Source organism: Nymphalis io, chromosome 15, assembly GCF_905147045.1.
Source record: "Nymphalis io chromosome 15, ilAglIoxx1.1, whole genome shotgun sequence".
NCBI classification, from domain to species: Eukaryota; Metazoa; Arthropoda; class Insecta; order Lepidoptera; family Nymphalidae; genus Nymphalis; species Nymphalis io.
This window is the reverse complement of record NC_065902.1, coordinates 11,985,461-12,001,936: the sequence shown is the minus strand read 5'-3', so window position 1 is coordinate 12,001,936 and position 16,476 is coordinate 11,985,461. Positions and strand designations below refer to the sequence as shown.

Genomic DNA, 16,476 nt, shown 5'->3' with positions numbered 1-16,476 from the left:
GATTTTTTTTACTGTAATATTAATAATTTTAAATTTCACTTCAAAAACACGTTTATATTACTCGATATTATTATGGCTTATTAATAATAATAATAATGTCCTCCAGACCGATTTCGTCCATGGCGACCAATCTCAAGAGAGATTAGCTAACTACGCAGGAGATATTATAGTGCACAAGTGTGTGCGCAAACACAGGTGCACTCTCTATTCCCTAACTCTCATAATCCGATGAGACGGCAATCCGAAACGACCGGAAAGCGTTCAGGCGCAGGACCAACGGCTTTACATGCATTCCGAGGCACGGGAGTGTACACACTTCCAACTTTCAGATTCCAGACTGCTACTGAGAATTTTCTGACAGAAAAATCCAATAACTTTTTATTGGTCCGACCTGGGAATTGAACCCAGGACCTCCGGATCTGCGGCCTTACATCAAGCCACTAGACCAACGAGGCAGTGGCTTATTACTCGATAATTAGTTTAGTGGAAAAGAGTATTCGCGGAGTATTTTTTCCTTTTTTTATGTTATAGGCAAGCGGACGAGCAAATGGGACACCTGATGGTAAATAGATATAAGAAACAATGACCATTGCTTACATCACCAATGCGCCACCAACCTTGATAAGATGTTATGTCCCTTGTACCTGTAGTTACACTGGCTCACTCAACATTCAAACCGGAACGCAAAAATGCTAAGTGTTGCTGCTAAGCGGCAGAATATCTAATGAATGGGTAGTACCCACTCAGACGGGCTGCACAAAGTCCTACCAGGTAAACTTTTGCCGGTTCATCTCAGGTCATATATTCTTTTACGCACCGGTTGTTATTTTTCTATTCTTATTTGAGATATATCAATAAGTAAGTATAGTTCTTCTAAATTTAATAAATTATTTTGAATTTGAATTGAATGAACTCAACGACAACTCAATTAGTTAGGTAAACATATAAATATAAATCTATATAAATAGTTATATATCTGTTGCTCTACATTATAAAGTTCTATAAATTGCCTCGACCTTTGGAAATTACATGAAAGAATCTTTTATATTCTTGTTATTTCACAAGCAAATCTTCAGAAAAGATACTGAGCTGTAAGTTTATAAAGGAGATGTAAGTACATATGTACGTGTACGTGTATAGAGAGTGCCTTTTATTGTTGTATTTTTAGAAATCTATTTAAAACATCTTATTCAATACATTTCCAAAGGGATCGAAGTCCATGAAGTCTCATACATCGATATGTATACTAATATTATGCTGTTTGTTACGCTTTCACGGTTAGAACAGATTTTGAAACGAAATTCACGAAATTTGGCATGAGACAAGTGTTAAGAATATTAGTCTATTATTAAAAAAGTAGTATTTAATGTCACGGAGCTCACGCCATTATGCTTAAGAAAAAACATAAATTGATAAAACATAATTCTGCATCGCCGTCCGCTATCAACGCACACAATTTTTCACAATTTGTATTACTCCATATTATTTTCTATATTGTTCGCTATTCACGATTCAAATGTAATGCTATTTAAATACATATAAGTTTGTTACGTCAAAAAAGATTTACTTCTACGTACAAATTCACGCAATCATCATCAAATACATCAAGCTACATCCATACATTGACACCATAGTCTACAAGCTTGAACCCCGAGGAACGACATCTCCCCGCTTACCTAACATACGGGCGAGCACGAGTTTAATATAAATGGTAAAGCAGCTTAATATAAGCGAGTTTAATATAAATGGTAAGCAAAGCTTAAGCAGCGGTTTTTAGCTAATAATAGGTACGCTATTATAAATGGTTCTATAGATGCCTCTTACGTTTACAAAGAATTGGCCCTCTCGTGAATGTCTTGATTTTCGTTACATAGGCACGAGACCGAGAACGAACGAGAACGGTTGTCCTAACTAAATGCAAAAGTGATTATTACGTTTTCAATTATTGGTTTGGTTATTACGTTTTCAACTCTTAACTATTCAACCGAATATCATGAAATTTTGCATACACGTTGTCAGGGATACATAAAATAGCATAGGGTAGCTAAGACTTACAAACTCCCCTTCCAAATCACACATAGGTGAAAACTAGTATTTCATGAAAACACGCATGGCTTTTTACTTGTCAACAAGTACGCATCATTATTATTATAATTACTTATTATAATAATAATGATGATTACTTATGATAATTACTTATTATAATAATAATGATGCGTTGAACACACCTGAATAAAAAGCCTTACCTTTGTTAATCTAACCTTTATATACCCGTATATAAATCAATATGAACGCTTAAAGCGTAATTTTAATATATAAATTTCAATAAGTTGTTCTCTTGGAGACGTAGCTAATTAACGAATATTAGCGTTGTTACCTTTGTTACGATAATTGAATCGACACGTATTTGGGAAAATTCTAGAGTGTTCTTCCATTTAACACACTCGTGTACTTAATAAAGCATCGAGTAATTATACCTATGTACTCGTAATTCTAAAATAGGCTTGGAGACATTCATAGCCATAGTAACCGTTTTGTGATCAAATTATTGAATGGTAAGTAATTAAAAATATTAAGATGAAACAATAGACAAATCAGTAATTTTTAATGGTTTGACATATTCCTAAGAAATATTTAAATTCGAGTTTGATCCACTGTAAAATAGAAGAAATATATCCATTACTAAATTCGGAAAACTCTGTTAAATCTAAGAGACAGTGGCTCATTTAAGCGCGTTTATTCGTACTTGCACTTATTATCAAAAAAAAAATTACCTACAAGTGAAATAGTGAAAAATAAAATATACTTTTATAAAATAACTGAATCAAAAATTTAAAAAGTTTAAAAATAGCATTTAAATGTCACATGCAGGGAAATTTTGAAGTCGTTTTTTTAAAAAAACGAAATATATGTTGCTAGAGCCAGAAGTCGTCGGTGTTGAAAACACGAAATCTGGACTACCAAAGCTGTCACCAAGGCTAGGAATAGCAGGGCTGCCGGGAACTAAGGGCCGTGGCTTGGTTGTGCCTATCATTGGGAGATATGACATAATAGTCACCCTTCTTGGAGATCACAGTAAGTTGGTTATTTGGTGTATTTTCGTCTCTCGTGACGATTTCTACGCTCCCCACGGGATGAAATGAGGTGATGATATTCGTCACCGTCGACACGTACGTCGTCGTCACGGTTATCGTGCAAACCCTTGGGGGAGGCCATTGTCCAGCAGTGGATGTTTCCGGCTGATATGATGATGATGATGATTTAGGTTTACATATATAGTATAAATGCTAATTAAAATGATATAATTATTAAAAAATTAAACATGTTAATCAATTTGCCTCATGTTGAGACATCAATATACGGGAGACGATCAATATTTCTGTCAAGAGGGCATATAAATACACCTAGATAAAAGGTTATACGAGTATGTACCTAAAATTAACACACAACAAGAATTTAAAAATGTATAAATAGTACTTAGATACAAAGATCTCTACAACGGCGTTGTTCAAAAAATTGCGCGCTAATTTCAATTAGCCATTCGGTGGGTGGAATGGTAAGGCCAATAATTATTCATTGCTGATGCGACTCGTGATCCGTTGAATGTTCAATTGTTATTTGGATGATTAAGAATAATTGATTCTTTTTTTTTTTTATATGTCCGAGATGGCAAATGACTCTACTCCACCTGATGGTAAGTGGTAGTAGAGTCCAAACGCGACGACGGCCAGTACAGTCGGGAAGAATGTTCTGTACTAGCAGTCACCGCCTTGCCGGCCCGCAAGATGCCTCTTCACGCCTCGTTTGAAGGAACCCGGGTTGTAAGAGGAGGGGAACACGTATTATATGATAATTTGATAATATATGATTCGAGTATTTTACATTAATTTATATGAAATGGTATTCTATTTTTAAAAATACCAATTCGAGTTTTTTACAAAACCAGTTTTCACTTCTGGATGCTAAACATATTTTATATTGAAACCTATATATAGTTTTAATCTAGGCGCTTCGGAATGGGGGGACACCTTGGAGACCTTATAAAATGCTGTTATATTCCTTGTATAATAGAAACGCCTCGTTCGTCTAGTGGCCTCTCTAGTCTAGTTCGTCTCTCTTCGGGATGTGTGCCGGAGGCTTGGAGAAGAGCTAATGTGCAAGCGGTTCCCAAAAAAGGGGATCGGTCTGACCCGGCTAATGATGGAACGGATTTTAAACAACCAACTGATCCATTACCTAGAATATCACTGTTTAATTAATGATCGTCAGTATGGGTTTCGACCAAAACGGTCCACAGGTGATCTTCTAGCGTCATTGTCATTGAACTCGATAGGACGTTAGAGCTCATCGCCAAATGGGGCTCTGATAATCTTGTTGAGTTTAATGCCAAGAAAACACAGGTATCTCACGGCGAAAAAGTCAACACTTTCCCCTCTTCCCTCCCTCTGTGGTACTCCACTGGTGATGCAAAGCAAAATCGCCATGATGGGGATTGACGTTCGCTGCGACCTTAGTCCAAGGGATTACATCGAGGCTGTTATAAAAACAGCTTCACGGAAACTCGGAGTTCTGAACAAGGTGCGGCGCTTTTTCACGCCACAACAACTGTGCCTGCTGTACAAAACACAAGTACGGTCTTGCGTGGAATATTGCTCGCACCTTTGGGATGGCTCCGCTAAGTACCTACTTGAGGCCTTGGACCGGTTGCAGCGACGTGTCGTACGCATTATTGGCGACGTAAAGGTCACAAACACCCTTGAACCTTTACAATTGCGTCGTGAGATAGCAGCACTGAGCGCTTTCTATCAACTGTATCACGGCGAGTGTTCTGAGGAATTATTCTCTCTAATTCCTGCTTCCCCCTTCCTTCTTAAGTCCACGCGAGCTGGTTCTCGATGTCACCGCCTAACTGTGACATCAATTCCATCGCGAACAAAGAAATTTGGCAACTCCTTTCTTTGTCGCACTTCCAAAAAATGGAATTCCTTACCAGCTCACGTGTTCCCCTCCTCTTACAACCCGGGTTCCTTCAAACGAGGCGTGAAGAGGCATCTTGCGGGCCGGCAAGGCGAAGGCGGCTAGTGCAGAAGGTTTTTCCCGTCTGTACTGGCCGTCGTCGCGTTTGGACTCTACTACCACTTACCATCAGGTGGAGTAGTCATTTGCCCTCCCGGCGAATATAAAAAAAAGGCTTAATGTAAGGCCGCAAACCCGGAAGTACTGGGTTCAATTCCCATGTTGGGCCGATAAAAAATTATTGGGTTTTTCTGTAGGGAAATTCTCAGTAGCAGCCCGGCATCTGGAAGTTGGAATGGTGTTCACTCCCGTGCCTCGGAAAGCACGTAAAGCCGTTGGTCGTGCGCCTAACTCTTTCCGATCGTGTCGGATTTCCGTCCCATCGGATTAAAAGAGTTACGGAATAGAGAGTGCACCTGTGTCTGCGCACACACTTGTGCACTATAATATCTCCTGCGTAGTTGGCTAATCTTTCTTGCGATTGGCTGCCGTGGCCGAAATCGGTCTAGAGCACATTATTTTTATATAGGTAAATAAAACACACCTGCTGTAAATATTGCCTTTATTACAAACCTCATGGCACCATACGAAGGCACGTCTTACAGTTATCACTAAACATAACATAACAATTATATACAAATTAAATAACTCTAACATCGTTGTTCTACATACTTACAATATTATTGACTATGAATCATTTAGTTTGAAATTTGTACAATTTTAAACAACCAAAAAATCGTCAGTGTTGAAACAATTTCATTAATATTTAAAACATTATTATATTTTGTTAAATTTCATTGACTTTAATGGACAATAAAATAGTTTTAAAAATACATAATATAAATTGTAATTTTATTATATTAAGACCATTTCCAATATCAAAATTATATATATTGAAAAAAAAAATAGTACAAACAAAATTTTATTATTTGAATTAAAAAATTAAGAAAACGTGACTTTTACAGTTTTAAAATGTAAAATCTCATATTAATTAAACAAATATTTGTAAATAATCTTCATACACTTTCGATCTTACTTATAAACGTTTATTAACGGCTGTTTATTTATTTCTCTCTTTCTATCATTATTAATTTGACATTCGAATGAAGAAGACAAAGCATTGTTCAATCATTATCTAAACGTTTATAAGGCGGTTTATTGTCAAAATATTAAATTTAAAGGACAGTCCTTAATAACGTTAAAGAAGGGTTCAGATATTCGCGTATAAGGCAACATATATATATTCGTGAACATTATGTACAATGCCAGGTACTAACCAGAGGAGTATTTCGACTAAAGCGATTCTAATCTCAGGTGAAAATAAACAGAAACGCTTACGATGAACTCTGGTGAAATATACGCATGCTGTTGGTCAGTATCCACTTTTTTATAAGTATTGTAATTTCAAATAGGTAGGCAGGCTGACAAATGGGCCATTTTATGGTAAGTGGTCACCAACTATAGACATTGGCAATGTAAGAAATATAACCACATCCCCAATGCGCCACCAACCTTGGAAACTAAGATGTACTAAGATGTTGTCCCGGGTGACAGTATTTTTAGTTTCGATACTGTAAACATATTGTTTTAATGTTATGTTATATGTGACAATATGTTATTATAAAAGTAAATCTTTAATATTTCTCATTATTTTCAATCAAATTTTTGATAAGCAAAAATGACCTTTATTTGTCCTTGAAGTAGATATTAATATGGCATATTGTATAAGAATTTAACTAATTCTAAAGTGCAGTATAAAATTTATAAATACTAAAATTTAATCATTTTAATAAAATCTATTTTTTATAAATTTTATAACTATGTCAAGTAAAATATACAGTGTGTAGACAAAAAGTTTAAAAGACATCTATTTATTATTATTGAACTATTGGTGATGTTTTGTATCACATTGTAATACTTTAACATTTAATAACATCAAACATTATAATTATTATAATAGTTAAGGAACGGACACACCTGCGTTCGAGAGAAGCGAGCAAAATATAAATTATAATAAAATTTAATTTTCGAGCAATTACAAGATAATTTAACAAAAGCCTATAACGCTTTTAAGATATCACACAGATTGAACTTCGTTGCACTTTCAAGTCTTAAATTCATTCGAACTATCGCGCAGATGTGTTCGATTCCTTACAGATAAAATATGTTCAAACTTAGTAAATCGTTGATAAATATTTTTTTAACTACAGCCTATTCCAACCAAAGGTATAAAGATAAAGGAGCATTACATTTCCATATTCCATGCGACTTGCTAATAGCTCTGCTATATTATATACATTGAAAACAGTACTCGTTTAATATATATTTACTTATAACACAACAGTATTACACTTAAACATTTTAATTTTACTTATATTTCCTCGAACATCATAGATTATTATTGAAGATCTCGTCCAATGATATCGAGTCAATTAATTGTTAATGTTGGTTGTATGTCTGTAATCACCTATGGTTGTAATAGGCTATACATATGTACATACATTACACATAAATATATACCTCTTCCTTCTGTCACAATTATTGTATTACCTATTAATAAACAGAACATTTACGTTATGTAAACAGAGACATTACTGTTTTTATATATGAAAGAAATCAAAACATTATAAATTATTTAAATAAAAAATTAATTTAATGTTTCACGGTGTGTTTTAAAGTTTTTTTTTATACACTTAAATGGCAATTGCATGCTAATTAATATGTACAGTAAATCAATTGTAGTACAATTTGCCTCTTAAGCCTTAAAAAAATAAATACTGTAATTTTTAAACTATAAATAGGTTTTAATATGAATTTTGTCAATATTACTCCGCGAAACACTGGCTTTGCACGGACCATTACAGCATTTTTTTTTTCAACCTAGCCAGAACTGACAAACCTTATTTATTTTTATGTAATAAATTAATTCTAATTCAATATCTAAATAACATTATTAAAATTACATTAATATTATATTTTATAAAAAAAATAAAACGCCAAGTTTAACTTTTAAATTATTTTAAATATTGTGATGATAAAAATTACTTATCAGTAAAATTGTTATTATGAATACGTTTAAAAATCTTCACAAATTGGACGTTTAAAATTTTAAGTACTATTTAAAACATTCGCAATAAATTACAAAATATATCATTTAAAGTACAAAATAGTTTATTTCGTACAATCGCATCGTTTCAGCGGATACAATGTCAAAAAAATTCATAATCACAATCGTTTTTAAATAAAATCCAATTTGTGTAATTTGTTTCACTTTTAAGACGATCATCCGCTTCAAATGTCAGTTATGTTATTTTGATTGTAAGTATTTTATGCATTCACATATCATAGAATTATAATTGAATTACAATTTTTGTATGACTATTAAAACCATAAATAAATATGTTCGTTTTTTTAAGTTGGCAGAACTTTAACGGTTTCCTCGGAGAGTAATGGGTGAGTGGGCATAGACCGTCACACATTCCTAACTCTTTTTGTGCATCAAAATGTATAATATCGTAATATACATCAGGATAAACTTAAACGTTAAATTGTTTTCAACGTTTATATATGAACAATATTGACTGAAACTAGTTCACAAACTTAATACTGCACAAATATTTACCTAAATATATCACATAGTACGGATAAACATGTGGCACGACTGCTCCGAATGCCCCTCGTTGACCTCGGCGAGCGTCTCGGACCGTCGGGGGGCGGCTAGGCGCGCGCGGAGGCGGGGTGGTACGTGATGACGTTGTGCGCGTGCGTGAAGGGCGCGGGCGCGGGCGCCGCGGGTGCGGGCGCTGCCGGCGCGGGCGCGGGCAGCTGCAGCGCGCGCGCCTTGCCGCCCAGCGTGCAGCGCGTCGTGGCGCCGCTCTCCACCTCCAGCGCCAGCTCCGCGCCCGACAGCCTGGCCACGGGGGACACGTCATTTGGCAGTCGATACGAGTGGGGCGCTGTGGCGCTTTTGGTGTAAAGATAGATCTGTTCTTGCACGATCGACGATTTCGTCGTGACGGGGATTTTCACCGACTATCGATACTAAATATCTAACAATGCAATTTCAATTTGCAATGCAATTTCTCAGTACTATTGATATGATTTGATTGTTTATGATTTGAAAAAAGAATGTAAACATAATATATCCAGAATGTTAAACGGAGGCATCACTGTTATCGACACTTACAGATTGTAGCGATGCGCCAGCACGCCGATCAGCTCGCCGAGCAAGTCTGCCGCGGCAGTGGGGGGCTCGGGCGTCGGTGGTACCACCCCCACCACCAAGTCGTTGCGCGCCGACGGCACACTGATAACCACAAGCTGCGCTTCGCTACTCATCACGCGCACTGCTCCAACCTACGAACGAAGAGTCATATTAAATTAACAATTGACAAAATGTTGAAAATACAATTTTCCATGGAATAATTAAGAACATGGCGCAGTTGATAGAGCTTGTAAGCTGTGGAACTTTGTGCAAGTCTAAGTATTCTACCGTCAAATAACACTTTCTATTATAGTACTCTTGTGTTGCGCCTTGAAGGGCATATGAGCCAATTTAATTAAATGCGACTCAATTTCTTAATTTTGAAGGTTACGCATCGGTGATGTAAGGAATGGATAATATTTTTTACATAGCCAATATCTATATAGGCAGCGGTAACCACTTAGAATCAGGTGGCCAAATCCGCTTACCAAATTTGCCAATTCCGCTTACCAAATATAATAAGAAAAGAAAATAGTGCACATCAGTAAAATTTTATAATGAACGAAATATCCCACCTCTGTGATCGGAGTGGGTTTCTTCAAAGGCTTAAAGGAATTAGCGTCCAGTTTGTATATCGCTGATTCCGTTATGAGCAGACATCTCTCGGCCAGCTTGTTGTAGCGGTTGAACTTGTGGATCTTGCACGAGAAGAGCGCCTTGCCGATGTTCTGCGATCGTTGGAGATTCGACATCGCTGATCGGTATGTCGCTGGAAATTAATAAAATTTTCATCATTATATTATTCATATATGCGTATGAATGAATTAATGAGTGAATGTGAATAATTTGGAAGAAAAAGCGAAATTAAACTTAAATGAATGATCAACAAACAGAAAAAAGCATAAGTAGTTAGGTTGACAGAAAATTACAAGGTGCCCAATCGTTCGAAGCATATTTATGTAGAATTAAATATATAGAACATAAGTTACAATTTAATTTATATTATCGCGTTATCAAAGCCACTTGAGATATACATGATCCAAACTCACCAGCTTTGTTATTATACGAGTCGAGAGCCAGATAGTCTCCCCTCCACTCGCGGGTGGCGCCCCACTGCGGGCGACGCGAGCGCAGCGCGCTGGCGGCGCAGATCTTGAGCTTCAGCTGCGGCCACTGCTCGCAGGGCACGGCGCGCAGCGTGAGGTACGCGCGCCAGCGACGGTAGGCCCCCTGCAGCATGGGGGCCGCGCGGCCGCCACCGGGGGGCCAGCGCCGTATCACGCCGCGGTTGCGCTGCAGCTCGCTCTGGAGCGACCCGATGTAGCGGCGGAAGCGGTAGCGTCTGGACAAGGGAGAAGGACAAGAGAAATTAGGTAATTTTAGGTCTACTAAAATGTGAGCAAAAATGAATCGGAAAAGTGAAATAATATACAAACTTCCAAGCGTTGTAGATGACGATGGCGGCCTTCATCTTGCGGTACTTGATGCGCGCCAGCGTGCCGCGCCACAGCTTCTGCAGCAGCACGACGATGGACGGCACGAGGTCGGCGCGCGCCGCCTCCAGCGCGTGCACGGTGCGCGCGCTGCGGATGAACAGCTTGGTGTGGCCGAACTGCACGTCGGCCAGCTGCAGGTCGCGCAGCAGCACGGCCACGGCGTCGCGCGCGCCCGCGCCGCGGAAGTTGGGCCACGTGTACTGCGACAGCATCTTGTAGCGCTGCAGGAAGCGGTCGTAGCGCTGGCGGGACGCGAACCCGGCGCGCCGCACGCGCACGTTCTCCACCAGCCCCAGGTAGGCCACCTGGTGCCGCACCAGCTGCTCGTCCCACATGTTGGGCGACTGCACGGGGTTCGGCTTCACGCAGCGCACGTAGAACGGCTCCTTGCTGGTGAGGCCGGCCACCAGCGCCGACATGGAGCTGCGGAACAGGCTGGCCGCGGACGGGGGGCGCTTCGACGTCTGAGAATTATTAAATATGAGATCGATTTAATGTTGGTAACATGTGGCCGACGTCATACAGATATAAGACTCACATTTTCCGACTCGATTACGATTTTGCGTTGTAGTTAAATAAAAGTAACCATAATATCTGATTGCATGGAACCAAGCAAAACGACATCAAACATTTTTTTTGTTTTGTAATATAGCATATCGGGCATAGTGATAGGCTACAAGCGGAGCCCACCTGCTGCAGGCGCGCCGCCCCCTCGGGCCACATGTCCCGCAGCGCGTCGTTGCTCGAGGCGTGCAGCAGGCGCTTGAGGTCCTGCCACAGCGAGTCCTTGTTCTTGTCCATGAAGCCCGTCACGGCGTACGTCACGTCTCCCGCGTAGTGCCTGCGAGAGATATATTATTTATAATATAAATGTATTATATAATATCATTATAAAGTTATTTAAGAGTCATATAAAACTTACGTTATCCGAAAATCGACGCCATGTTTGAGTTTCTTATCTGTCGGACAGAGTTGACGGGACGTGTAGTGTTTGTGTCCATTTAGCCTCTTGTCCATCGCCTCCAGCAATTGTGCATCAGATATCTATCGACAAAGTATATTTTTTTATTCATAAAACTTTCTTATAGTTTGTATTAAACCGGGACTTGAAACCTTATCTTGCCAAGTTTATATAAAATAATTTCATAATTTTCTTTATTCAAAAAAAAAAAAGTTATACTATAACTTAACAATATGTTATCATTAACATGAACTATAATTGAGACATGACTCAAACTAGATCCCTACGGAATTCTTAATATTTTTAAGGATTAGTTTTTATACAAGATTAAAAAATAAAATAAACTTGAGCTAGTACCTTGGTAGGGTTCAAGCAAGCCTCGTCCATGATGGCGATGATGCCCTGGTGCGGCGCGTCCACCAGCTCACAGATGATCCTGTTATTAAAGTACTGCACGGGAGTCCACTGGATACCCTCGCGGGCGTATTCCTCCTGTTCTTGTTTTAATACCAGCTCTGGAAGATAGACCTTAAATTGTTGTACTTTTATAGTCAATTTCAGTGTAACTATAATAGCGGGGTTCAAAAACAGACTACCTTTAGAAGATTTTTCAATTGCTTCACTTATTCTTATAACTCTGCTCGTTCTCGATTTTAAAACAACCCCACAAATATGTCAGATGATATTTACATACATCAGTAAGAAATATTAACTAACCCTAACATAACAACGATACTAAGTTGCTGTTTAGCGATAGAATACGTGACAAGGGAGGGGGCCTAGGGGGAACAAATGAATCTTTCAAATGAATTGATTCTTATGCGATAATTTAATTTACCAATGAATAGTTGCTGCAACTTCTCGTTACAGTAGTTGATGCAGAACTGTTCGAAGCTGTTCGTGTCGAAGATCTCGAAGCCGTATATATCTAGCACGCCGATTAGTGAGCTTTTGTACGTGTTCTCTGGCGCTTCGATTTTTTTGTTGATCTGAAAATGAGAGCTTATATAAAATATCTTTATTTCTTTACAAAGTGGTTTCCGTATGAAAGAATTATATTGGTAATATATAATAATAGTTTATCCTTAATGGAACGAATACACACATTTATACTGAAAAAAAAACAGGTCACCTGTGTTACTTGAAGATATTTTCACCAGAAAAAACAAATGAATCGTTATTGTTACTGGTATAAACAAGAATAATAGTCCCTCAGCTATCAGCTTCGGTCCCGCCTCGCCCACCTGCTGCACGATCCACGTGAAGAGCCTGTCGTAGGCGGCCTTGGCCAGCGCCAGGCGCGTGTAGTCGGCGTCGGACTGCGAGTGCTCCTTGCTGACGAGGTCCCCGCCGGCCGCCAGGATGCGGCCCGCCAGCGCCGCCGTCAGCGCCTGCTCCGCCACGCCCAGCGCGCCCGCGCACTGGCGCAGCGGGCCGCCCACCGACACGCGGCCCGCGCCGTCCTCGCCCAGCGACAGCTCGCCCTGCCGCACACTTATATAGTAGCCTTCGCGAGGGAACGGACACTGACTATGTGTATACTGCGTGTGGTACAGTAGTGTGTGGTGAGTGTGCAATTACTAAAAATATTAAAACATTAAGATCGCTATGGAGAATTAAATCAATGATAGAGTGTTACAATGAATGCTTATTTCTATTGATATTCTATATGTTTACGCATGGTTCTGTTCATCTAATAGAATTAAAACTTTTTTACAATTATGGTATTGTATGTTACCATTTTACCGTGGAGTGCCGGCTTAGAATTGCACTCCCCCAATATCATCCCGTGGGTGTCATAAAAGGCGACTAAAGGACAGGGAAAAGGGGGGATGGGCAGCAGCATCCCACCCATAAACCACCTAACCCCCTACTGCGCTCGCCAACACGCCTGCCCAGCGCGGCGAGTATGGGCAAACCCTCCCAGATGGTAGATGCGTTTAAAAAAAAAGCCCTCAGTTACCAGCAAGCCCGCTAGGCCCGACTAAGGAAGTGGTCGCGGTATCGGCAGGGCGGGGGGTGCGAACGATCACCGGTTCATGGCAGACTACCATAAAAAACGACTAAACATGGCAACGTATAATGGACGCTCGAGAAGGCTGGACCATCACCTTGACGAATTAGAAGTAGAGTTAAGTCATATAAACTGGCATATACTGGGGTTATCTGAAGTCCGAAGACAGAGGGAGGACACGATAACTCTAGAGTCCGGTAACTTACTCTACTTCCGCGAAGGTGATAATCTCTCCCAGGGTAGTGTCGGTTTTCTAGTCAAAAAGGATCTCATTAGCAGCATTGTGGAAATCAGTAGTGTGTCGAACCGGGTAGCGTACCTTGTTCTAAAACTTTCCGACAGGTACTCCCTGAAAACAGGTTGTACAGGTATATGCGCCAACTTCGGCATACTCTGATGATGTGGTAAAAGCGATTTACATGGACATTGCAAAGGCCCTCAACAACGCCTCGAAGGCCCACTACAATGTTGTTATGGGAGACTTTAATGCTAAAGTGGGAGTACAAGATAGCGGTGAATCGAAAGTCGGACCTTACGGCTTGGGCTGCAGAAATCACAGGGGGCAAATGCTGGTAAACTTTCTCGAAGCGCAGGGGCTCTTTATGATGAATTCTTTCTTTCAAAAAAAGCCCCAGAGGAGGTGGACCTGGCAAAGCCCCGATAACGTGACAAGAAACGAGATAGACTTTATCATTTCGAATAAAAGGCACATATTTAGAGATGTCTCAGTGATCAACAGGTTTAATACCGGAAGTGATCACCACTTGGTTCGAGGCACTCTAAATATCGACTTCAAAGCCGAAAGATCGAGAATGATGAGGTCTACTCTCAGACCTACTATGCTCCAAGCTGCTCAAGGCTCCGAAAAGTTCCAAATGGAACTTCAAAATCAATTCACCGCGTTGGAAACCGTAAGCAGTATTGATGAGAAAACCGACACGCTGGTCAAAATACTACAAAACACATTACCCGTAAGTATTTTCCGCCACAGAGAAGAGACAACGCACCAAAACTCTCTGAGACACTCGAGCTCACGAGGAAACGACGAGAACTACCATCGTTTTTGTCAGATAAGGCCTTAAACCGAACAATAAAAACGCTGACGCGACGTGATCTCCGATGGTCCAATACCCGTGCCATCAAGGCTTGGATTGAGCAAAATCGGGGATCGAAAGTGTTCGCTCGCAAGTTTGGGTGGCCGCGTCTGACAAAACTTAAAACTGAAAATGGTGGGGTCGTTACCTCTAGGCCTGAGATTGTCGGAGAGGTTTTATGGGCAGTTGTTCTCTTCAAGATCGGATAAACCTGTGGGAATCAGTCTTGATGACCAGCGCGCCCCTCTTACGCGCTATTACTCCGAGGAGCTCCCGGTCGTTGACCAAGGCGAGATTAGGGCGGCTCTAGAACAGCTTATAAACAACAAAGCTCCGGGAGATGACGGAATCACAACAGAGTTGCTTAAGGCAGGCGGGACTCTGGTCCTGAAAGAGCTAGCAAGCCTCTTTAATTTCGCCATCGAACGTGGCAAGACCCCAGAAACGTGGAACGGTAGTGAGGTGGTACTGTTTTTCAAGAAAGGTGATAAAACCCTATTGAAAAACTACAGACCAATCTCCCTCCTGAGTCACGTGTATAAGCTGATCTCAAGAGTCGTCACTAACCGTCTCGCCAGACGACTTAACGAGTTCCAGCCCCCAGAGCAAGCCGGCTTTCGATCAGGCTACAGCACCGTAGACCACATCCATACTGTTCGGCAGATTGTGCAGAAGACCGAAGAGTACAATCAGCCGCTGTGTATAGCTTTTGTGGATTACAAAAAAGCCTTTGACTCCATCGAAACCTGGGCAGTGCTCGACTCATTGCAGAGATGTCATATCGATTGGAGATATATTGAGGTACTGAGATGTCTGTACAACGCCGCTACAATGACTGTCCATATCCAGGACTGTAAGACGAAGGCGATCCAACTGCGCAGGGGGGTGAGACAGGGGGATGTAATATCCCCGAACTGTTTACCAACGCGTTGGAAGATGTTTTCAAGACACTGGATTGGACTGGTTATGGAGTCAATGTAAACGGCGAGTACATCTCACACCTTCGATTTGCCGATGATATCGTCATCATAGCAGAGTCGCTGGAACAATTTACCGAAATGCTGCGTAGCCTAAGCGAGTCTTCCCGGCGTGTCGGTCTCGGTATAAACTTGGACAAGACCAAGGTCATGTTCAATAGGCATGTCGTGCCGGGACCAATATACGTCTAAGGGAAACCTCTCGAGGTTGTTAGGGAATATACCTTCCTAGGATAGGTTATACAAGACCGTAGGAACAACTTCGACAAGAATCGAAGAATTCGCTTGGGATGGGCAGCATTTGGCAATCTTCGTCAAGTCCTCACGTCGTCTATACCGCAATGTTTGAAGACGAAAGTCTTCAACCAATGCGTCTTACCTGCCATGACATACGGTGCCGAAACGTGGACACTAACCGCAGGACTAGTCCACAAATTCAAAGTCGCTCAGCGTGCTATGGAGCGAGCTATGCTCGGAGTATCTTTGAAGGATAAGATCAGAAATGAGATTATCCGAAAAAGAACTGGAGTCACCGACGTAGCTTGCAAAATTAGCAGGCTTAAGTGGCAGTGGGCTGGTCACGTATGTCGTAGGACCGATGGCCGTTGGAGCAGACGAATCCTAGAGTGGAGACCGCGGATCGGCAAATGCAGCGTAGGGCGCCCTCCAGCCAGGTGGACCGATGACCTTAAGAAGATGGCGGGGACCGACTGG

At 40.7% G+C, this 16,476-nt stretch overlaps 1 protein-coding gene across 1 annotated transcript in view; it reads right to left on the bottom strand.

Moving 5' to 3' along the window:
* Window positions 1-5,564: 5,564 nt before the first annotated feature.
* LOC126773775 (unconventional myosin ID) overlaps window positions 5,565-16,476 on the bottom strand; it is a 39,181-nt gene continuing 28,269 nt past the window's right edge. The window contains exons 6-15 of the mRNA XM_050494922.1: window positions 12,922-13,161; window positions 12,516-12,666; window positions 12,035-12,192; window positions 11,639-11,760; window positions 11,407-11,557; window positions 10,657-11,180; window positions 10,270-10,562; window positions 9,796-9,989; window positions 9,203-9,372; window positions 5,565-8,926 (exon numbers count right to left, since the gene is read on the bottom strand). Coding sequence (XP_050350879.1) covers window positions 8,734-8,926; window positions 9,203-9,372; window positions 9,796-9,989; window positions 10,270-10,562; window positions 10,657-11,180; window positions 11,407-11,557; window positions 11,639-11,760; window positions 12,035-12,192; window positions 12,516-12,666; window positions 12,922-13,161 — 2,196 coding nt within the window. The 3' untranslated portion in view covers window positions 5,565-8,733. The remainder of the gene's footprint in view (window positions 8,927-9,202; window positions 9,373-9,795; window positions 9,990-10,269; window positions 10,563-10,656; window positions 11,181-11,406; window positions 11,558-11,638; window positions 11,761-12,034; window positions 12,193-12,515; window positions 12,667-12,921; window positions 13,162-16,476) is intronic.